This window comes from Ranitomeya variabilis, chromosome 5 (assembly GCF_051348905.1).
Source record: "Ranitomeya variabilis isolate aRanVar5 chromosome 5, aRanVar5.hap1, whole genome shotgun sequence".
In the NCBI taxonomy this organism is placed as follows: Eukaryota; Metazoa; Chordata; class Amphibia; order Anura; family Dendrobatidae; genus Ranitomeya; species Ranitomeya variabilis.
Genome location: NC_135236.1, coordinates 150,293,745 through 150,317,558, shown reverse-complemented (window position 1 = coordinate 150,317,558; position 23,814 = coordinate 150,293,745). Strand labels below are relative to the sequence as shown.

Sequence of the window (23,814 nt, the reverse complement as noted above, 5' to 3'; positions counted from 1 at the left end):
GATGATGTGTGAGAAGAGTTGCTCTTTAGTAGTCTGGACAATGCTGAGACACAATTACTGGTTAAGTTTTAAAGGGCTTTTTCTGTATTAAAATGTAATGGCATATTGCTAGTATATGCCATCCCTTTATGATTGGTGGGAGTCTGACATCTGAGCCAACCACAATCCTGAGTTAAAAAGGGACCCAGACCTGGATTATCAGTGCATCCTCTTCTACCGTATATTTTCCCAGTACAACGCAGCATTGAATCAACTTAATTCTGAGGATCAGAAGGTGTCCTAGAGGACAGACTCCCACTGATCCTGCTAGCGATATGCCGTCACTTTACAAGATGGGAAAAATAGAAATTGAGTTGGATATCACTCAACTTTCCCATACACAGGAAGAACTAAATACCCGCTTTAACAATATGAGAGGAAAGAAGAACTATAGTTACTGTTGATTTATTAGTTTGGAAGGGAAATTCTGAGGTTGATTTGAGTTAATAAATAAATAAGGATAGCCTGCACTCTCCTGGAAGAAATTATATAATATGTTAAGCTTTGCTTTATTTCATTTTGACATTTATATTTTAAAGGGAATCTGTAACCTCATTTTGTCCCTATAAGCTGCGGCCACCGCCATCGGGGGCTTATCTGTAATGCTGTAGATAAGCCCCCCCCCCCCCCCGATGTAACCTGAAAGATAAGAAAAACAAGTTAGATTATACTCACCCGGGGGGCGTCCGGTGAGATGGGCGTCGCAGGTCCGAGTCCGGCGCCTCCCATCTTCATACAATGTCGTCATCCTCCTTTCTTCTGTTGCGGCTCTTGTGCAGGTGTACTGATTTGCCCTGTGGAGGGCCTCTCTGACCTTTCCCGACGCCTGTGCACTGCAGTACTTTGCTCTGATAAAGTACACCTGCGCAGGAGCCGCTACAGAAGAAAGGAGGATGACGACAAAAATGTTTGTCAAAAATGGGGGGACCCCATGATGTTTTATTTTCTATTATTTATTTAAATAATTTAAAAAAAAAAAAAGTGTGAGGACCTCTCTATTCTTAATAACCAGCCTTGCTAAAGCTGACAGCAGAGAGTTGCAGCCTGCAGCTGTCAGTTTTGCCTGGCTGGTTATCAGAAATACAGGGGAATCACGGTTTTATTTTTATTATTTATTTATAGCTAAGGTGACGGCTGATGAATACTTCCATCAGCAGTCACCTGCTCTCACTGTTATTAGTGGCAGCAAGTATAGGCTGATGGGAGTAGCAATCCCATCAGCCAATGCCAGTGACTGGATGTAAAGTTTTTATCTCCTGTCACAGCTGCAGGCAGATGACAGTGTGAGAACCGCAGCGCAGTGACCAGTGGTATTAATCTTACTGCTGATCAGAGCCGCTGGTGTTTCTCGCACAGTCATGCAGATGACAGAGCGAGAAACACCCGGTCTTCAGGGTGCCAAATCCGAACAGTAACACAGACTTCATGGTGAAGTCCATGTTCGGGGTCCGTGCCCAAACTGTAGGTGTTCTGTACGGATCCCAAACTTCAGTGTTCGGGTTCGCCCATCTCTAATCATAACCTCAAGGTCATTATTTTGCTTTTCCAACTTCCTATTTTAAGGTATATAAAAATTTATTTAGAATTACATTTTTTTCTGTTCCTAAAGAACACTTTCACGATGCATCATTTGCAAAACAAAATATAACAAGGCAATATACAGTAAATACACAACCATAATCTGGGTGCTTTAACAAATTTCCTCCCATAGAACATGAGATACACTGGACATAATTGTGGACTGCAGACTGATATGTGCGATATGTGCCTGTACTCAGTGCAATAGCTATGCTATGTGACACCTATTCACTGTAAAAAGCAGTTAGGCCTAAAAAAGTGTATTCAATATTAACCCCTTTCTGACCTCGGACGGGATAGTACGTCCGAGGTCCGAACCCGCAGTGAGCCCGCATCAAAGCCGAAACATGTCAGCTGTTCTGTACAGCTGACATGTGCACACACTAGCGGCGGGTGGAATCGCGATCCACCCGCTGCTATTAACTAGTTAAATGCTGCTGTAAGACGCTGACAGCAGCATTTAACTAGCGCTTCCGGCCATCGGGCTGGAAATGAGCGCATCGCTGACCCCCGTCACGTGATCGGAGGTCAGCGATGCGTCAGAATGACAACCAGAGGTCTATTGAAGACCTCTATGGTTGTTGATGCTAGATTGCTGTGAGCGCCACCCTGTGGTCGGCGCTCAAAGCAATGCAGTAAATCTACTACATAGGAGCGATCTGAGCATCGCTCCTATGTAGCGGAGCCGATCAAGTTGTGCCAGCTTCTAGCCTCCCATGGAGGCTATTGACGCATGGCAAAAGTAAAAAAAAAGGTTTTAAAAAATATGAAAAAAATAAAAAATATGTAAAAGTTTAAATCACCCCCCTTTCACCCCATTCAAAATAAAACAATAAAAAAAAAAATCAAACATACACATATTTGGTATCCCCGCGTTCAGAATTGCCTGATCTATCAATAAAAAAAAGGATTAACCTGATCGCTAAACAGCATAGCAAGAAAAAAAATCGAAACACCAGAATTACGTATTTTGGTCGCCGGGACATTGCATTAAAATGCAATAACGGGCGATCAAAAGAACGTAGCTGCACCAAAATGGTAACATTAAAAACGTCAGCTCGGCGCACAAAAAATAAGCCCTCCCCCAAGCCAACGAAATCACAAAAAATTGAGACGCTACGTGTATCGGAAAATTGCGCAATTTTTTTTTCGTTTTAGCAAAGTTTGGAATATTTTTTTTTTACTACTTAGATAAAAAATAACCTAGACAGGTCAGTTTTAGCATTTAGTGAACCTAGCAAAAAAGCCAAACAAAAAACAAGTGTGGGATTGGACTGTTTTTGCAATTTCATCGCATTTGGAATTTGTTTCCCTTTTCTAGTACACGAAATGCTAAAACCAATGATATTGTTCAAAAGTACAACTTGTCCCGCAAAAAATAAGCCCTCACATGGCCATACTGACGGAAAAATAAAAAAGTTATGTCTCTGGGAAGGAGGGGAGCAAAAAACGAAAACGCAAAACCGAAAAAAGCTGGGGTCATTAAGGGGTTAAAAAAACAGTACTTATTTGTCTAAGGGTATGTGCACCCGTTGCGGATTCCATTGCGGATAATTCCGCGTGGATTCTGCAGAATCCGCAGGTAAAACGCCCTGCGTTTTATCTGCGGGTTATATGCCGATTTTGTGCAGATTTTGCCTGCGTTTTCACACATGCGGATTCCTACTATGGAATAGGTGTAAAACGCTCAATCCGCACAAAGAATTGACATGCTGCGGAATAAACAACGCAGCGTTTCCGCGCGGAAATTGCCGCAGCATGTGCACTGCGGATTTGGTTTTCCATAGGTTTACATGGTACTGTACAACGCATGGAAAACTGCTGCGCATCCGAAGAGTCAAATCCGCAACGTGTGCACATACCCTTATATGTCTTTATATCTACTTTTTGAAATACAATGGGTGAAAAACGACTGGAGCAATGTCAACATTATCAGGTGCAGTGAAGGAAGGCTAAAAGGGGAAACCACAGATCATGTAGTGTTTCTTGTCAAGAAGGTGAAACTCTTAACGATTTGTTCATACAGTGTTTTTCAATACGGATTTTGGTTTGAACACTAAAGTCTGATAAAAAAAATGCTTAGAAGGAATCTGTCATCAGAAAATGACCTGCTATTTAAATCAGGTTTTGTGTTAAATTTATTTTGTAAAAAAAAAGAAATAATAATAATGTGTATATTTTTTCTTTTTTTTTTCCATATCACAACCGGATAATAAAAATGAGAAATCTTGCATTTTTTACATTGGGCATTCTGGCTATTATTGACTCAAATATCCTGTTTCAGGAAATTCACAAGTATATTAGCAGCCATAGATTTAATCAGACTTTATTTTTTGCACTGAAGCATCTAATAAGCGTGTGCAAAGGTAATTGTGGGGATAGCAGGATTTTGAGGAGACCTGACATCTATAGTGACCAGTGGATCCTGTGTTTTCAGATGTGTATAGATTAATACATTTTTTTAAATACCGATCGAAATTATGAATAAAAAAGGATTGCCAAATTTTACAAATCTATAATAATATATAATATAAAATAATAACAACATATCTTTAAAACAAAAACCCGATTTAAACAATAGTGCCTTCTCTAATGGTACATCCCTTTTAAATTAAAGTTCTAATTGATTACAATGAGAGACTGCACCTCTAGGAACACTGCACATTTTTCTTTCATATGGTTTCTTTTTTATCAAATTAATTTTTTTTTAATACAAAAAACAGCATTGAAAACAATCAAAACTTGAGATGTGAATACAGTGTAAGGAGAGAGAAAATGCCCTAACACTAAAGACACCCAGAAAAATGTTTTGTTTTTGCGTCAGAATTTACAGTCAGAAAAATCCACATTAGAAATTCCATGTGAATATGGTACCCACAGAATGCTGTAATATGGTAAGTGTGATGGCTACCTTTATGTAAGGCATTACTTCTCAGATCTTTATTAAAATAATAATTAATCACTAATAGTAGAAGAGGCTAAAGATGTATTTTAAATAAAAAAAGTAGAAAACAAAAAACACGGGAAGTGTGGTATCCCACAAAGTGGCCCTTTCTATGGGATACCTGATATACAGTGTGTTTTCATATAAATGCTGTGAATTTTTATGTGGACTGTGCATATAATTGTCTTAGGTCCACTTCCGTCTTTCTGTCTATCCTTCTGTCTGTCTTTCTTTCTGTCACAGAAATCCCAAGTCGCTGATTGGTCGCGGCAAAACGGCCACGGCCAATCAGCAACGGGCACAGTCCGGCGGCAAACTGGCCCCTCTTTACTCCCCTCAGTCAGTGCCCGGCGCCCGCTCCATACTCCCCTCCAGTCACCGCTCACACAGGGTTAATGGCAGCATTAACGGACTGCGTTATGCCGCGGTGTAATGCAGTCCGTTAAAGCTGCTATTAACCCTGTGTGACCAAGTTTTTACTATTGATGCTGCCTATGCGGCATCAATAATAAAAAGATCTAATGTTAAAAATAATTAAAAAAAAAAAAAGAAATCATTATATACTCACCTTCCGTGGGCCCCCGGATCCAGCCGAGGCCTTTCCCGCTCCTCGTGACGCTCCGGTGACCGGTCCATGCATTGCGGTCTCGCGAGATGATGACGTAGTGGTCTCGCAAGACCGCTACGTCATCATCTCGCGAGACCGCAATGCACTCTTGGGACCGGAGCGTCGCGAGGAGCATCTGTAAACGCTTTGGCTGGATCCGGGGGGCCGACGGAGGGTGAGTATATAACTATTTTTTATTTTAATTCTTTTTTTTAACAGGGTGCCCACATTGCTATATACTACGTGGGCTGTGTCAGATACTGCGTGGGCTGTGCAATATACTACATCTCTGTGCTATATACTATATGGGCTGTGCTATATACTACTTGACTGTGGTATATATTACGTGGCTGGGCAATATACATCGCTGTGCTCTATACTACGTGGCCTGTGTTATGTACTGCATGGGCAGTGTTATATACTACGTCTCTGTGCTATATACTACGTGGCTGTGCTATATACGTGGCTGTGCAATATATTACGTGGCGAGGCAATATACTACGTGTCTGTGCTATATACTAGGCATCTGTGCTATATACTACGTGGCTGGGCAATATACTACATGGCTGGGTAATGTACTACGTGGGCTGTTCTATATACTACGTGGCTTGGCAATATACTAGGTGGCTGTGCTATACACTACGTGGCTGTGTTATATACTACGTGGCTGTGCTATATACTACTTGGCTGTGTTATATACTACCTGACTGTGCTATATACTACGTGGGCTGTGTTATATACTATGTCGGCTGTGTTATATACTACGAGGGCTGTGTTATATACTACCTGACCGTGCTATATACTACGTGGGCTGTGTTATATACTATGTCGGCTGTGTTATATACTACGAGGGCTGTGTTATATACTACCTGACCGTGCTATATACTACGTGGGCTGTGTTATATACTACGTCGGCTGTGTTATATACTACGAGGGCTGTGATAGGCTACTTTCACACTAGTGTCGTGCACTGCACGTCGCAATGCGTCGTTATGGAGAAAAAAACGCATCCTGCAATGTTGTAATGTTTTTTTGTGCGTCGGGACTGCCATTTTCGACCGTGCATGCACGGCCGAAACTCCGCCTCCTCCTCACCGGACCTTACAATGAAGCAGCAGAAGCGTCTTAAGACTGCTTCCGCTGCCAACGTCGGGCATTTTCTTCACAGTATGTGTCGGTACGTCGGGCCGACGCAGCGCGACGCCCCTGTACCGATGCTAGTGTGAAAGTAGCCTTATACGCTACTTGGCTGTGCTATATTTCTCTGCTGTATCTGTGCATCATGAATCGTGGTATGTGTTAAAGAGTGGGGCCCACTGAGACTTTTTTCGCCCGGGGCCCTCAAAAACCTGGAGCCGGCCCTGGCTTCACTGATTGGTCGCGGCCGGGCGTGACCAATCAGCGACAGGCGCAGTCCGCCCGCGAATTGGCGCGGAATTTCAACCACGCTTCGCTAATTGGTCGCAGCTGGCCGAATCCTATGTATAAATTGCATTCTGAAAACATCATAAATAAACTACATACATATTCTAGGATACCCGATGCGTTAGAATCGGGTCACCATCTAGTTTTAAATAGATTGTGAGACCTGCTGACAGGCAGCACAAAAAGGGTTAATCGTCTCCTCACAGGCTTGATGAGGTGACCCAGCTCTGTTTGAATATGCAGAAGGTTCTGGAAAAACGCCTCAGGGCAGTCAGCCAATGACTGCAGCTCTACAGTCACATAGAAGGGGGAGGAGCCAAGTGGCAGTTGATGGTTGGACATCTTGAGAAGAGGAAGCCATTTTGTAGGTGAAGGAATTACCTACCTTCTCCCTGCCCGCTTTGCTTTAAAAGGGGACTGACATGATAAGGGGAGTTAATAGATTTTATATGAGGAAGACTACCATTGCACCTCTAGGAGGAATAATTACCTCAGGGCAGAAACAGAGCACAGTGCTGAAGAAGAAATATTCAGACTTAATAAAACCAGAGGTTACTAAGATCTGCCTGTCTGCAGGTACACAGCAATCATCAACCGTGAGTGTAATCCTGTACCTCAGTTTCCTGCTGTTTGTAAATAATAATTTGCCCCATTACCTTCAGTAAAAAGATTTCTGTTTTAAATTCCTAGGCTATGTCTCCACGTTCAGGATTCCCTGTGCTCTGGACGCAGCAGGTACCCCGCTTCGCCACATTGTATTCATAGACTCGGTTATTTATCTTGTAGAGACTGAGCATCTCCGCAAGATAAATAGACATGCTGCAGTCTGGAAAGACGCGCTGCATGTCCGGTTACGCAGGGCCGCCGGATGTGGACCTGCACGCATAGTGGAGATGGGATTTCATAAAATTCCCTCCACCATGCTGTAACATCTGGACGCTGCAGATTGGACACTGCGACTGTATGCAGCGTCCAATCTGCAGCAAATCCTGAAGGTTTCCTGACCATGGAAACATAGCCTTATGGCTGCTTCATGACTGGGGCTCAAATGCACCAAGTACTACCACCATCAAATGTGCAAACATTGTATTGTGGAGTTTCCTGTGTGTGTGTAATTTGAGAAGGAAAGACTCTTCTCCTGACAGAAAGCTTGGCCACCATAAGATACATTATACCCTGTCAGGAGTACAACCCTCAGCCATACACCACATGAGAATGCCACACAAGCAATTCAAACACAAAATCCCAATGTTCTTGACTGCCCCAGAATAATATAAAAATGAGCCATGTCATACAGTAATAAACTGGTATGTAATGAGATCCTTTACCTATATCTATATTTTACATCAAATACTGTTGAGTCTTCGTCTTCAAAATTGTCCTCATTGAGAGGAGCCATTTCTACTCGTTCGGCTGGCGTCGTTATAATGTCATATTTTCGCGTTTTCCGTATTCGCTTTCCAGACCTAGGAATAGACACACAATGTTAGTATTAAAAAAACACGCTTTGACTGATCATAATCATTAATATTGAATAAAATAACACTTTAAAATCTCAACCACAATACATACAATAGTAATTGATAACAATCACTGGTGGTCACAGCAGACTGACCTCCACTGCTAAAACATTGGTGGCTAATACTAGTGATATTGCACTATTGCCTGTGGTGCACCAACTCCTTCAAGCCCAAACCATGTGGACTAAAAGGGAAGCTATCATCACAAAAATTGGCAGCTCTTCAAATAAGGTTTTTGTGTTACATACATGCTTTTTTTTTACAAGATGGCAAAGTTTTTTTTTTATTTCACAGTTTTTATTCTAAAAAAAAAATCTTGTTGCAATTCTCACATTGGCCACTGGGGCCTTTTAAGACTATTATTTCCTGCTCTATCAGGAAGAGCTTACAATAGTAGAAACATTACAATGACAAGTGACACCTCTGTACCCAGCTGATAAAACAGGAGCCACCAATCACAACACGTGTCGTCACAGCTGACTCTGCTCCCCCTCCTTTCACAATGAACTTTGATTAAGGGTCGTTATTCACTTCGATATAACAGATAGAATTGGAGTCTGACCATTGTGGCTGATGTACATGAGTTTCCTTAAAGGGAACCTGTCACCCCCAAAATGGATGGTGAGGTAAGCCCACCGTCATCAGGGGCTTATCTACAGCATTCTGCAATGCTGTAGATAAGACCCTGATGTTACCTAAAAGAGGAGAAAAAGAGGTTAGATTATACTCAACCAGTGGCGGTCCTGCTGCGGTCCGGGTCCGATGGGTGTCTCAGGTCCGGTCCGAGGCCTCCCATCTTCATTCCATGACGTCCTCTTCTGGTCTTCACGCCGTGGCTGCGGCGCAGGCGTACTTTGTCTGCCCTGTTGAGGGCAGAGCAAAGTACTGCAGTGCGCAGGCGCCGGGACAGGTCAAAGAGGCTCGGCGCCTGCGCACTGCAGTACTTTGCTCTGCCCACAACAGGGCAGACAAAGTACGCCTGCGCCGCAGCCACGGCGTGAAGACCAGAAGAGGACGTCATGGAATGAAGATGGGAGGCCTCGGACCGGACCTGAGACACCCATCGGACCGGACCGCAGCGGGACCGCCTTTGAGTGAGTATAATATAACCTCTTTTTCTCCTCTTTTAGGTAACATCGGGGGCTTATCTACAGCATTACAGAATGCTGTAGATAAGCCCCTGATGACGGTGAGCTTACCTCACCATCGATTTTGGGGGTGACAGGTTCCCTTTAAAAACAAAAGGAAGTACAAATCTAAAAAAGCACAGACCATATTAAGGACCAGGGGGCATTCATTACAGGTGAAAGAAAGGGGATTCCAGGAGCTAAATAGGAAAGGGTTCTTTAGTTAGAGCAGACAGTGGAATGCCCTACCACAAGAGGTAGTAATGTCAGACACTATAACAGTTTTTAAAAAAAGGGCTGGACGATTTCCTCAGTGCACACAACATTGTTGATAATTTAGAAACAAAAAGAAAAATGTACAATTGGTGGAAAAAGGTTGAACTTGATGGACCTAGGTCTTTTTTCAACCTATGTAACTATATAGTGATTAGAGATGGGCGAACCTGAATAGTAAAAGTAAAGTTCTGAGTCAGTACCGGACACATAAATTTCTCACGTGGCAAACTGTGACATCAGTAACATTACCGCAGTTCATCGCTATGAACTATGATATGCTTACGGACCTCCATGCTCTTCGCAGTCGGATTCACATGCTACTGTCACAGTATGCCAAAGGCCGTGCTTAGCGGTCACATTACTCATATCACCACTCAGCACTGCATATGGATGTAGCAGAGTTGGGGAACAATGGGTTGAATGGATTAACGGTCGATCACTTTGGATTATTTGATTTTTTTAAAGTAATAAATGGGTAAAAGAGGGTCAGGGAATGTTTTGTACAATTAAAGGAATTTTTTCTGTGTGTTTTTACTACGGGGTTAGTAATAGGGGTAACTAATAGATGCTTCTCCATTACTAACCCCATGGCTTGATGTCAGCGAACATTACACAGCTGACATCAACCCCAAAACCATAACCCCACTTAGTCAATGCACAAGGACAAGTGGAAAGAGATGAGGCTAAGTGCCAGAATTGGCGTATCTAATGAATGTGCCTTTTCTGAGGTGGCTGAAGGCTGGTGGTATTTGTCTGGGAGAGCACCAATATCCATGGCCCCTTCCCAGCCTAGTAATAGCAGCCCACTGCTGCCTGTTTAGCCTTTACTTGTTATTAAAAATAGAGGGGACCCCACGTCATTTTTTTTTTTTTGGGGGGGGGGCAGGGGCAGGGGGTGATCACCCCTTTTTAATAGCCGGTAAAGGCTATGCAGACAGATGTGAGCTGATATTAATAGAACTGTAAGCTCCATGTTGATTGCCCCCTTGCCAGAATAATAACACCAGCCACCAGCTGTCTGCTTTCCCTCAGCTGGGTATTAAAATAAGGGGGACCCCCAGTCATTTTTTTCTTTTCTATCATCTTACTGACATATTTCTTACTATGCAAAGGCGGCGGCTGGTCTCACTGCTACCAGACAAAAAATATTATGTATAAAAACCTGACGAGTTTCTGGCATCCAAGCGCCCTTAGTCATGAGTTCACCAGCAAGACCACCACCCGACACACAGATTCCTGCCAATATCGGACGACATGGCATGGGGAGATCTAAAAATCCCCCCTCGCTACAAGATGATGAGAGTATTTTCACCATAGAGAAACCAGTATACTGTGCTGGGTAAAGGATATAATATTTATTGTAGTATATTCAACAAGAAGTTCAGAGATATGCAATACACAAAATATCAATGAAAGTTATAAAAACCGTTCAGGTCACTAATAGTGTTGAGCGATACCTTCCGATATGCAAAGGTATCAGTATCGGATTGGATTGGCCGATACCGGCAAAATATTGGATCTCGCCGATACCGATACCCGATACCAATGCATATCTATGGGACACAAAATATCAGAATGGTTCCCAGGGTCTGAAGGAGAGGAAACTCTCCTTCAGGCCCTGGGATCCATATTCATGTATAAAATAAAGAATAAAAATAAAAATTATTGATATACTCACCCCTCCGGCGGCCCCTGCTCTTAGCGGTGCCTCCGTTCCTAAGAATGCCGAGTTAAGGACCTTCGATGACGTCGCGGCTTGTGATTGGTCGCGTGAACGCTCATGTGACCGCTCACGCGACCAATCACAAGCCGCGACATCATCACAGGTCCTTCACTCGCTCATTCTTAGGAACGGAGGCTGCCGGTTGCAGCGGTTATAACCAGGGCGCGTCAGAGGGTGAGTATATCCTTATTTTTTATTTTTATTCTTTATTTTACACATGAATATGGATCCCAGGGCCTGAAGGAGAGTTTCCTCTCCTCCAGACCCTGGGAACCATACACTGGGAACTTCCGATTCCGATTTCCGATATCACAAAAATATCGGAACTCGGTATCGGAATTCCGATACCGCAAATATCGGCCGATACCCGATACTTGCGGTATCGGAATGCTCAACACTAGTCACTAATCTAACAACATAATGGGGAAAGCATCCAAAACCCACATAGCCAAACCCTATCTCTGCAGTGCTCAGTATATTATGCAGAAAAAATCCTATTAGTTGCGGTACATCGGATGCATACTACGTGCCTAAGGATTCATATCACTAAGTATATATGGCACTTACATAAGGGTGGTCCGTAGTGAGTGGTAATCCCCTGAAGCGCCCCTAGGACTAGGGCTTTTGAAAATAACATCATTCCCCAAAAAATGATGGAAACTATTGTTTCCATAAAACCTCGAATGCCCACATTCTATCTAGTCCCGAAAGTGCATAAAAATCCGGTGGACCCACCCGGACATCCAATTGTCTCAGGAATGGGGGGGCTATGTGAAGTGGTATGTCAAATGACTGATTTCTATCTGAAGCCCTTAGTATCCACTTTACCGTCTTACATCAAGGATACCACTTCGGCACTTGGACATTTTGATGGTGTAACTCTTCATGACAATATGGTCATGGTAACAGCAGACATAGAAAGTCTATACACATCGATTAGACATTCGGACGGCATTAAGGCAGTCACTTGGTTTCTTCAGTCCAGTGATCTGGATAAGCAACTTGTAGATCTCATCATTGAATTATTGGAATTCATATTAAAACATAATTGTTTTATATTCAATGATCAGGTCTATCTCCAGACCCAGGGAACGGCGATGGGGGCCACTTGTGCCCCCTCGTACGCGAACTTGCTCCTTGGGGCGTGGGAGCGTGAGATCTTTCAGAGCAATCCCATCGAAAAAGCGGACAAAATACATCACTGGATCCGGTATATAGATGATGTGTGGTTTGTGTGGGAGGGATCCAAGGAAGAACTTAAGATGATGATGGATACTTTAAACAATAATAATCTTAATATCAAATTGACGTATACTTTTGGCCGTGAGGTTAATTTCTTGGATGTTAAAGGGAACCTGTCACCACGTTTTTGGAAGATGGGATAAAAATAGCGTTAAATAGGGGCAGAGGTGGGCGTTACATTAGTGTGTGTGTTATGCGTTTATTACCCACCTAAGTTGCCGAAATAACTTTGCAAAGTCTCCGTTTTCGCCTGTCAATCAGGCTGGTCAGGTCACATGGGCGTGGTGTCTTCACCCAGATTTGGCGTAGTTTTCCGTTGGTGGCGTAGTGGTGTGCGCATGCCCAAAGTCCGGAATCCTCTTCCAGGGGATTTAAAATAGCGCGGTGTTCGTTATTGCATTGGTGATCGGTGGGCGCGGCCATCTTCCTTTGGCCGCGCGTGCGCAGAAGCGGCGCTCTGCTGGCCGCGGCTTCAGGAAAATGGCCGCGGGATGCCGCGCGTGCGCAGATGGATATCGCGGCGGCCATTTTCCTGAAGCCGCGGCCAGCAGAGCGCCGCTTCTGCGCACGCGCGGCCAAAGGAAGATGGCCGCGCCCACCGATCACCAATGCAATAACGAACACCGAGGCTATTTTAAATCCCCTGGAAGAGGATTCCGGACTTTGGGCATGCGCACACCACTACGCCACCAACGGAAAACTACGCCAAATCTGGGGGAAGACAACGCCCATGCGACCTGACCAGCCTGATTGACAGGCGAAAACGGAGACTTTGCAAAGTTATTTCGGCAACTTAGGTGGGTAATAAACGCATAACACACACACTAATGTAACGCCCACCTCTGCCCCTATTTAACGCTATTTTTATCCCATCTTCCAAAAACGTGGTGACAGGTTCCCTTTAATATTCAAGCCAATGATAGTGGATTATTGACTACAGACGTATATAGAAAACCCACGGCCACTAACACTATATTGCATGCCGAGTCATCCAATCCACGCAATACAATACGAGGTATCCCTATTGGCCAGCATCTGAGGATCAAAAGAATATGTTCCACAGAGGAAAATTTCCAAAAGCAAGCTAGAGACTTATATACAAGATTTCGCAACAGAGGGTATAGTCACAGAGTAATACGTCGAGGTTACCATAGGGCTAATGAAGCATCTAGAAACACACTGCTCTATAAACCACCCCCTCGGAATGTTGATAAAACGAATCAACTAAGGATCATCACCACTTACAACAAGTGGGATAGCTGTAGGGAAATCTTCCGTAAGCATTGGAATGTGTTAAAAACGGATCCAATACTGAAAAACTTGATTCCCCCCAAACCACTGGTCACAGCAAGGAGATCTAAAAATCTCAAAGATATCATTGTACACAGCCACTACGCTGGGAACCATCAGAAGGGCAATGGGACGGGTTTGGTCCCATTGCAGGGTTTCTTCCCATGTGGTCTGTGTAAGGCCTGCAAAAATTTGGTAAAATGTAAGGATTTTCAGGACTCGAAGGGTACACGCACATACAAGATCTGGCATAGACTCACCTGTTCATCTACGGGTGTTATTTACTATGCTCAATGCCCTTGCAAAAAGATCTACGTAGGAATGACAACACGCGAATTAAAAATACGGGCTAGGGAACATGTGCGGGATTTTGATAAAGCGAAAAATAGTACCAGAGATGAACCTCTAAAAACGTTACCAAGGCACTTCAAGGATTTCCATAATTCAGACTCCAGTCTACTGAAAATGAGAGCTATTGACCAGGTAACAATGGGTCAGAGAGGGGGAGATCTATTTAAAAGGCTGGCACAAATTGAAAGCCGTTGGATTTATCGCCTACAAATGGTCACACCACTAGGTCTTAATGAAAATTTTGGGTTCAGCTCTTTTTTGTAAGGGGTGGTATCTTTTATTAGGGGTTGGGGGCGGGGGGTGTCTGCATAGGTTCAGTGGTCTAGGTTGGTTCCTGACCGCTGAATTAATATTTTTATCTATTGCTTATTTATTTGATTTTAACTATTTTATTATGCTACAAGTCTTCTTTTTCGTCGTCTGGATGGGTAGCCTATATTTGTTTGGACTGGTGATTCGATATGAGATGAGAACTGGATAAAGCACAATTGGAGAAAACACTGGGCCAAGATATTAACCATTTTTAGGATGAACTGCTTCTTCTACGGTTATTGTTGCCGGATTTCTGGGATATTGTTATTTATTAATTTATATATATATTTCCACTTGTTTCTATGCACTTTGCACTTTCATAGTTTGGGCTTTATACACGTATGAGTATCTGCTGATATTTTGTTATGGCATGGAAGATAGTCTAGTAGTGACCTTTTATGAGTGTTCTAAAGATAATGAGATATAGGTAATTTGATATATTTGGTTTTAACTGTCACTATTTATTATGGGATGTCTGTGAATGTATGACAATTATTGGCCAATGTAAAAAAAAAAAAAATTCACTTGTTTTTGATGAAATTGCCTGATTAGAATATGGGCATTTTTACTGTACATCACTTATACTACTCCATTTGAGCACTTTATTATTCACTTATACTTATGTATATTTATGATAATCGGAATTTATTTTTTCAAGCACCTTATCATTATTATGCACTTATTTGTGCCTGTATCCTAGCAGTCACTCACTTTGCCTTTTGCAGTTCTTCTTTCCGCTGGTCGCGTGCATCGCTGCTGCGTCCATCGGCGCTGTGGAAAGCGGGCACCGGAGGCAGGACGCATGCGCCGTCTCCATGATGGCCCAGGCTGAGCTTGCGTTCAACGGCCGCGAACCACGGCGCCGTATCGATGGATGACATCAGCGGCGCACGCGTGCTATTCACCAGAAGTGAACTCTGCAATAACCGGAACAACTGTGCTAAATGAAACTAGCTCTCCTATTGGCTTCCCTTATAACATAATGCACTCACCCCTCCCCTCCAGCATTCGCCTCCTGACGAAGGGACGAAACGCGCGTTGGGGCGCTTCAGGGGATTACCTCTCACCACGGACCACCCTTATGTAAGTGCCATATATACTTAGCGATATGAATCCGTAGGCACGTAGTATGCAGCTGATGTACCGCAACTAATAGGATTTTTTCTGCATAATTTACTGAGCACTGCAGAGATAGGGTTTGGCTATGTGGGTTTTGGAAGCTTTCCCCATTATGTTGTTAGAGTAGTGACCCGAACGGTTTTTATAACTTTCATTGATATTTTGTGTATTGCATATCTCTGAACTTCTTGTTGAATATACTACAATAAATATTATATCTTTTACCCAGCACAGTATACTGGTTTCTCTATGGTGAAAATATAACGTGTAACAGTTCTTTCTGTGCCATATTTATGGGGAAGTTTTTGTGGTTAAGATGATGAGAGTAGTAGTCATCAGTCGCCGCCTGACTGCTGGTAATCTTTTCACCACCGGGATCCTTTTTGTCGCCGCTGTCTCACACGCTGTCCTCTGTGTGACAACATGAGATTCTGCAGCAATCCGCGATATCCGTAGAATATAAGTCCACAAGGACAGGGTCCTCTCCTGGTACCGGTCTGTCATTGTAAATTCGTTTACTATAAATGATATCTATAATTCTGTATGTAACCCCTTTCTCATGTACAGCACCATGGAATTAATGGGCTATATAAATAAATAATAATATCCAGCAGCTGTGACCAGAGGTGACTTCAGTAAGGTTACTGCTGTTCAGAACCGGTGTTTCCCACACTGTCACACAGATTTCAGTGTGGGAACAGACGGATGTTAGAGACCCCCATAAGTGAATGGGGTCCGGGATCAAGTCTGGATACCGTTCTGGTACCTGAACTAAACTATTTATAAAGTTTGGCCGAACCAGAAGGATCTGAACTTCCACTGGTCTGCTCATCCATAATTGTAATATACAGCTCTGGCAAATATTAAGAGACCACACAAAACCCTGTCATGGGCAGCCAATCTCCAGACCTGAACCCCATTGAAAACGTCTGGAATGTAATCTAGAGGATGATGGACAGTCACAAGCCATCAAACAAAGAAGAACTGCTTAAATTTTTGCGCCAAATGCAGTGTGAAAGACTGGTGGAAAGCATGAAAGCTGTGATTAAAAATCATGGTTACTCCACAAAATATTGATTTCTCGACTCTTCCTGAGGTAAAACATTGGTGTTGTTGTTTGTAAATGATTATGTACTTGTGTTCTTTGCATTATTTGAGGTCTGAAAGCACTGTTTGCTTTGTAATTTTGACCATTTCTCCTTTTCAGAAAATAAGTGCAAAATGTGTTGTTTGGAAATTTGGAGACATGTTGTCAGTAGTTTAAAGAATAAAAGAAAAATTTACATTTTACTCAAAAATATATATATAAAGAGAAAAATCTGACAAAATGAAAATGTTCCAGTGGTCTCTTTTTTGCCAGAGCTGTATAAAAAAAACTTTAACGCAAAAACCTGATTTAATCAATAGATCAGTTTCTGATTTAAATTAGGATTAATAATATACATCTCATCTGGGAAGTTGTAAGCGCTTTAAGAAAACTATGAATGAAACACCCAAGTCAGAGTCAAAGCACCAAATTCACAGCCATCTAACATAAGTCACATAATAGCTCTGGAAAGGGAGCCACAGAGCATGTCTGTGAGCAGCGCTGATATCCTGGGTGACAACATCTGGAGTTTGTATGTTCTCTCCATGTTTGCGTGGGTTTCCTCCGGGTTCTCCGGTTTCCTCTCACATTCTAAAAACATATAGGGAATTCAGATTTTGAGCCCCATTGGGGACAACGATGATAATGTCTGTAAAGCGCTACAGAATATGATGGGGCTATATAAGCAAATCATGATTAATAATAATAATGTCTCATGTTACACTACGAGCGGTTAAAGGAAAGAAAAATCCTAATGTGAGATGTTGATTGCAAGTGAGTTAAATGCTATAGGACACATTGGACATTACTTTTTTATTTTGTTACCTTGAATTAAAATCTCTCATGCTGCAAGCTTCATTTATCAGCATAGGTTCATTCCTTGCCCGATTTCCCCTTTTACAGCCCATGAGGGAGCTATTCTCTAGGGGCAGATAATGATGCCGATCAGTGTGTGATTCCCCTTTTACCCTCCACGAGCTGCATTGGGTGCTCTCTTCTAAGTGTGTCAGTACATCTAATGGTGGTGCAGTGTTAATTAGCAAGTGGCAAAAAATACCTTCAGGTTTGTGGCAACTACAGGCGAAACATTCTACTTTAATGTACATGGTATTAAAACTACCTAACAATCATATAAGGCTGCACATCTTTCTCCCTTTATATGAACGTGTTTTGTCCGATTCAAGTGATTGTAAACATGATACTTTTGATTTGAAAAACGTAAAGTCGCATAATTGAAGCCAACTTAAAGGCCTCCAACTTTATACTTGACTGTGTACTGAAATCCATGACAAGTTTGGGGAACACGTCTTACACTGAAATACAATTTACCGCTTAAATAACAGATAACAATTACAATCAACGCTCAATATTGGGTTGGGCAATACAACACATCTACGGCTAGGGTACGATACAATGTCGTCTCAAATGTGCGTGTATAGTAGGTGGAATGGCATTAAAGAGGAATACAAAACAGATATCAAATATTCAGACAGATAAAGCATAATGCTGAATGCAGGATTCGATTCGGGAAGGAAGGAAGGAAGGAAGAAGGGAGGGAATAGTTAACACACTTGCACAACAGGCTCTGTATCTCAGTCTTCTCTAAATTAGGTCATAAAAATGCCAGGCCATTTAAGCAAAATCAAATGCTCTTAAAACCAGTGTTAAGTAGTCACACAGCGTGTGTAAATCAAGCATATAAAAATGTTCCCCTGGGCAACTGGATTAAATATTGTCTTGTTCGTGACAATCTGTTCATTAGCTCGTCCATCTCTCCTTACTAGGAAGAATACAGGAGATATAAAACTTCCAAGATCGTTATCAGGAGCAAAGGAGATCAATCTACAGCTAAAATTTCAAAGGCGAAACCTACTTCTTTTTTTCTTCCCTAATAGGAAAATGATGGCCAACAGAAGTTACCCGACATAATTATGGTAAATGTTCTGTATTTGAGGTGCATATGGAAGAAGGGAAGGTTTTCTAGGAAACACATTCTTCTGTATATAATAATGCTGTTAAAAGTTCCTGGAATGTCCTGGAGCTTATCTGGTGTCCAGCTTGGTTGCACATTAGCGTCCACCAGACTAATAGCACATAATGGGCAAATGCCAGCAATAAAAAGAACAAATATAGCCTTACGCCTCTCATTAATAGATTTGTGTTCCCAGGAAGCACAGTGCGCTGACTCAGACATTTTTGAATATTTTGCAAAACAAACAACAAAAAATCCAATTTCTGCAATAAGTGCGTTGCTTTATCTTCCTTGTAAGTTACATATATGCCTATGAATACGTGTGGTCAGAGTTGGACCGTGTTCACATGCAGGTTATTAGCACTCACACAAATGGCAATGTCATTTGTACGGCCAATGTATGACAGACCCCTGCACATGGCATGGTTCACATCGCTCAATGCTACAGGCCACAAATCAGCTTTCCTACAAGGAAACTGTTGGCACAATAGGGGCTAATACAATATAATAGCAGGCGATGTGTGGCACATTCAGATCTGAATTCGACCCTACGCATGAGGCCTTAAAGGGGTTGTCTCCCCTCTGATTACTCAACTATATATATATAAAGCTGAGTTTATGTATGTGTGTGTATGTATCAAGCCACGCCCACTCCACATAGCCTTGCCACTCCGCATAGCCACACTCACTCCACACGCAAAACCCCGTCCACATGGGCCACGCTGTTATCGCACACGGGCGGAGACACATTCAACTCAAAACCCACCCTGCAAAACTCACCGGCTGCGACGTTCCAGCCGCTGCGAGCTAGTCAGAGCCACCGCCTTCAGAGTATCAGTGCACGGCAGGCACAGGCCACATCTAGCTCCATTGTGTCTAGAAAGGAGTTGCTTCTGTGAGGCATGATGTCAAGGGAAAGGGAGGAGCCTCATGGATTACACCGCTGTGCTCATAACAGGAAGTTGCTGTGCACGTGTGAGTGGAAGAGAGGAGTGAGGTGAAAATAAGAGTGAGGGGAAAATGAGAGGAGTGAGGGGAAAATGAGAGGAGTGAGGGGAAAATGAGAGGAGTGAGGGGAAAATGAGAGGAGTGAGGGGAAAATGAAAGGAGTAAGGGAAAAAAAGAGAGGAGTGATGGGAAAATGAGAGATGTGAGGTGAAAATGAAAAGGTGTGAGTGGAAAATGAGAGGAGTGAGGGAAAATAGCAGATTGAGGGGAAAATGGGAAGTGTAAGGTCAAAATGACAGGTGTGAGAGAGAAAATGAGAGGAGTCAGGGGGAAAATGAGAGATTGAAGGGGAAAATGAGAGAAGTGAGGTGCTGCTGCAGTATGAGGCTGTGTATAGAGAAGAGTGAGGCGCTTCAGGTGGAGGCTGTGTATAAGGCCACATTCACAAGCTCAGTATTAGGTCAGTATTTTACCTCAGTATTTATAAACCAAAACCACAAGTGGGACATAAATACAGAAGTGGTGACGTGTTTCTAATATACTTTTCCTCTGATTGTTTTACTCCAAGTTTTAGCTTACCAATGCTGAGGTAAAAATACTGACCAAATAACGTGTGAAAAAGGTCTAAAGGAGAAAAGTGTGGTGCTGCAGAAGTAGGCTGTGTATATGATACGCTTTATTGCAATTAGTGCAATTTCTCTCGTTATCAAGTGTTTCCAATTATATATGGAAGAGGAGTGTGAGGTGCTGCCAGAGGAGTCGACGATAAAGGAGAAAAGCTGTGCTTTATGTACAATATAATCATTATAATTTGTTACAACTAACCACAGTTAGTTACTATGCCCGGGCAACGCCGGGCTCTTCAGCTAGTTAAATATAATCCTCATGGGTGCATTGTTCGGCACGTCAGTCGACATCTCAGTTATTGCTTCTGAGGCTGGAGTCACACGAGGGTATAACATGGCCAAGGGCTATGGAATAATACATTGCATAGCCCTCGGCCCAGTGTTATACTATGAGGCAGCTCAGATGTGCTATTATTTTCTCATGCCGTTTCGGCATAACACACAATCGCAGCATGCTGCGATTGCATCCGGAAAAAAAATTGGTTCGCACCTACCCATATTAGGCTAGGTTCACATTGCGTTCAGTGCGTCCGTTGAACGGACTACGTTACGCCGCTGCATAACGCGGTGTAACGTAGTCCGTTAACGCCGCCATTGAATGCAATGTCGGACGCATCGCTAGCGCACGCCCGCAACGGGCGTGCGCTAGCGATGTTCCGTCATTGAGTGACGGACCCTGAGACGCGGGCTGCAGCGTTTCCGGGTCCGTCACCGCTAGTGCAGATAGAGCTAGCAGATGCTCTATCTGCGCTAGCGGGCAGCCATACCGGCACTTGCGTTAACAGCAGCCCGTTAACGTATGTGTCAAACGGGCTGCTGTTAACACAATGTGAACCCAGCCTAAGTCTAAGGGCGAGTGTAAAACATCGGACTGCACTCGGATATCATCCCAGTGCAGTCCAATTACTGCGGATGCTGGGAATGGAGATGGAGGAATTACTTATTTTTCCAATACAGACCTTGTTCTGTTTAATGAAGTACTGTCAATAATTTTTAATGGAGTATACTAGTATCATGCAAATAATGTATTAGTTAAAACACCTATACTATGCACCTATGAATGAAAGACCTGCAGGGCAAATATTGGAAATAACATCACATCTTTATTAATATATCTAAAGTGAAATACACAGATGGTAGCAGTATAGTGATAACAGAAGATCACCAGCAAACAGGATGGGTAAGCACCTGGATAAAAACATGAACCCTGCAATTTGAATGTCTACCAAACAATAGCAGTGTGCAACCACAAGTGCAAAAAATAGTAAAAACAAAATACAATTATTTGTGTGCCGTCAAGAAAAAAACAACTCATTGATAGATTCCATAATCATGCGTGGTGTCCAAATAAAAAAAAGTATTAAGCATCCCTTGGAAACAAGCTCATAAACAAGTGGCAACACAGTCAAACGAGACATAACGTAGAACAGCAGAGAGCCATGGACCCACCACGCCAGACTAGTGTTTCGCTGGAAAAGCTTCATCTTTGGAAAGCTTGTCTTTCTACTAATACTGTCTCTAATTTTAGATGTATTAAAGGGGATCTGTCAGCATGTTCTGCTATGTAAACCAACATCAGAGTGAGATAGGGACAGAATGCCTGATTCCAGAGCTCAGAGAGAAGCAAAAAAAGTGTTTGCAAGAAGACAAATTTCATTTCTCCTGTTCTGTGTTAGTTACTTGTCTCACACTGGTAACTCCCCTTCATGTAAAATAATCTGTGGAGTCAGAGTTATATTCTACGACGAGTCCTCCCCAGAGCCTGGAAGAGGTCATTTACATAAAGTGATAAAAGATGACTTCTCAACAACAACACACCTGCTATGAGACACACAGGTATCACTCTACTCAGCAGTCTATAACCTGTATGCCAATATTAATAGCTTAGATAGGTCAAATGTGGTGACAGATTTCCTTTAAAGGGAATCTGTCACCCCCAAAATCAACGGTGAACTAAGCCCACCGGCATCAGGGGCTTATCTACAGCATTCTGTAATGCTGTAGATAAGCCCCCGATGTATCCTAAAAGATGAGAAAAAAAGGTTAGATTATACTCACCTGGGCGGGCTGTCCGATCCGATGGGCGTCGTGGTCCGGGGCCTCCCATCTTCTTTCGATGACGTCCTCTTCTTGTCTTCACGCTGTGGCTCTGGCGCAGGCGTACTTTGTCTGCCCTGATGAGGGCAGAGCAAAGTACTGCAGTGCGCAGGCGCCGGGAAAGGTCAGAGAGGCTCGGCGCCTGCGCACTGTAGTACTTTGCTCTGCCCTCAACAGGGCAAAGTACGCCTGCGCCGGAGCCGCAGCCTGAAGACAAGAAGAGGACGTCATCTAATGAAGATAGGAGGCGCCAGATCGGACCAGAAGCGGGAACGCCCCTGGGAGAGTATAATATAACCTCTTTTTCTCATCTTTTAGGATACATCGGGGGCTTATCTACAGCATTACAGCTTACCTCACCCTCGATTTTGGAGGTGACAGATTCCCTTTAAGAACTATGCTAGTTGAGGGCACTGTTGGAAATGTTTGTATTGGAGCGCATAAGCTTACAGTTATACCACTGATAATAGGAGCTCTGAGTAATTTAGTAAATTACCTCTTTAAATATTTATTTGCATCTTAGAACTATCAGTCTCGTGACACCTGAATGAGTAGTACTTTTAGGGTATTATCGAATACCATGTGTACCCAGCAGATTTTGCTACAGAAATGGTGAAAAAGGCAAAATCGACCAACAATGAAGGTGTCACCAATAAATTTGAAGAACACCTTCTATCTAGGCATTAGGCAAATAAACATGGGGCACATTTCAAGGGTCCAGAAATTTGGGGTGCACAAACAGTGAAAACTCACTGGTGTGAACGAGACCATATTAACCCCTTCATGAACTTGGGATTTTCCGTTTTTCCGTATTCGTTTTTCGCTCCACTCCTTCCCAGAGCCATAACTTTTTTATTTTTCCGTCAATATGGCCATGTGAGGGCTTATTTTTTGCGAAACAAGTTGCACTTTTGAACGACATCATTGGTTTTAGCATGTCGTGTACTAGAAAACAGGAAAAAAATTCCAAGTGCGGTGAAATTGCAAAAAAAGTGCAATCCCACATTTGTTTTTTGTTTGGCTTTTTTGCTAGGTTCACTAAATGCTAAAACTGACCAGCCATTATGATTCTCCAGGTCATTACGAGTTCATATGCATGTAGAAAAGCCGCGGAGACACCATCACGTAATAGTGTCTCCGCGGATTTTCTACATGCATTTGCATATTTCCCATAAGGGATGGGGGCAGTGTTCTGGATCACTGCGTTGAGAAACACGTGATGGTGTCTCCGCGGTGTTGGATGTTTTGATCTTCCCGAGGTCATTCATCCTTATGTTCATTACGAGTTCATAGACTCGCCATTTTCCGATAACGGGCGATCAAAAGAACGTATCTGCACTGAAATAGTATCATTAAAAACGTCAGCTCGGCACGCAAAAAATAAACCCTCAACCGACCCCAGCTCATGAAAAATGGAGACGCTACGGGTATCGGAAAATGGCGCATTTTTTTTTTTTTTTTTTTTAGCAAAGTTTGGAATTTTTTTTCACCACTTAGATAAGTGGTGGATAGCTTTCACTCACAATTTGCT

General features: G+C 42.9%; 1 protein-coding gene and 1 long non-coding RNA gene across 2 annotated transcripts in view; one reads left to right on the top strand and one right to left on the bottom strand.

Moving 5' to 3' along the window:
- Positions 1-23,814, bottom strand: part of FAM174B (family with sequence similarity 174 member B) — a 102,091-nt gene that overhangs the window by 15,749 nt on the left and 62,528 nt on the right. The window contains exon 2 of the mRNA XM_077263425.1: positions 7,922-8,059. Coding sequence (XP_077119540.1) covers positions 7,922-8,059 — 138 coding nt within the window. The remainder of the gene's footprint in view (positions 1-7,921; positions 8,060-23,814) is intronic.
- Positions 6,945-19,444, top strand: LOC143775369 (uncharacterized). The gene is made up of 3 exons (XR_013215637.1): positions 6,945-7,189; positions 7,284-7,328; positions 18,425-19,444. It is a non-coding gene; the product is annotated as an uncharacterized LOC143775369 (long non-coding RNA).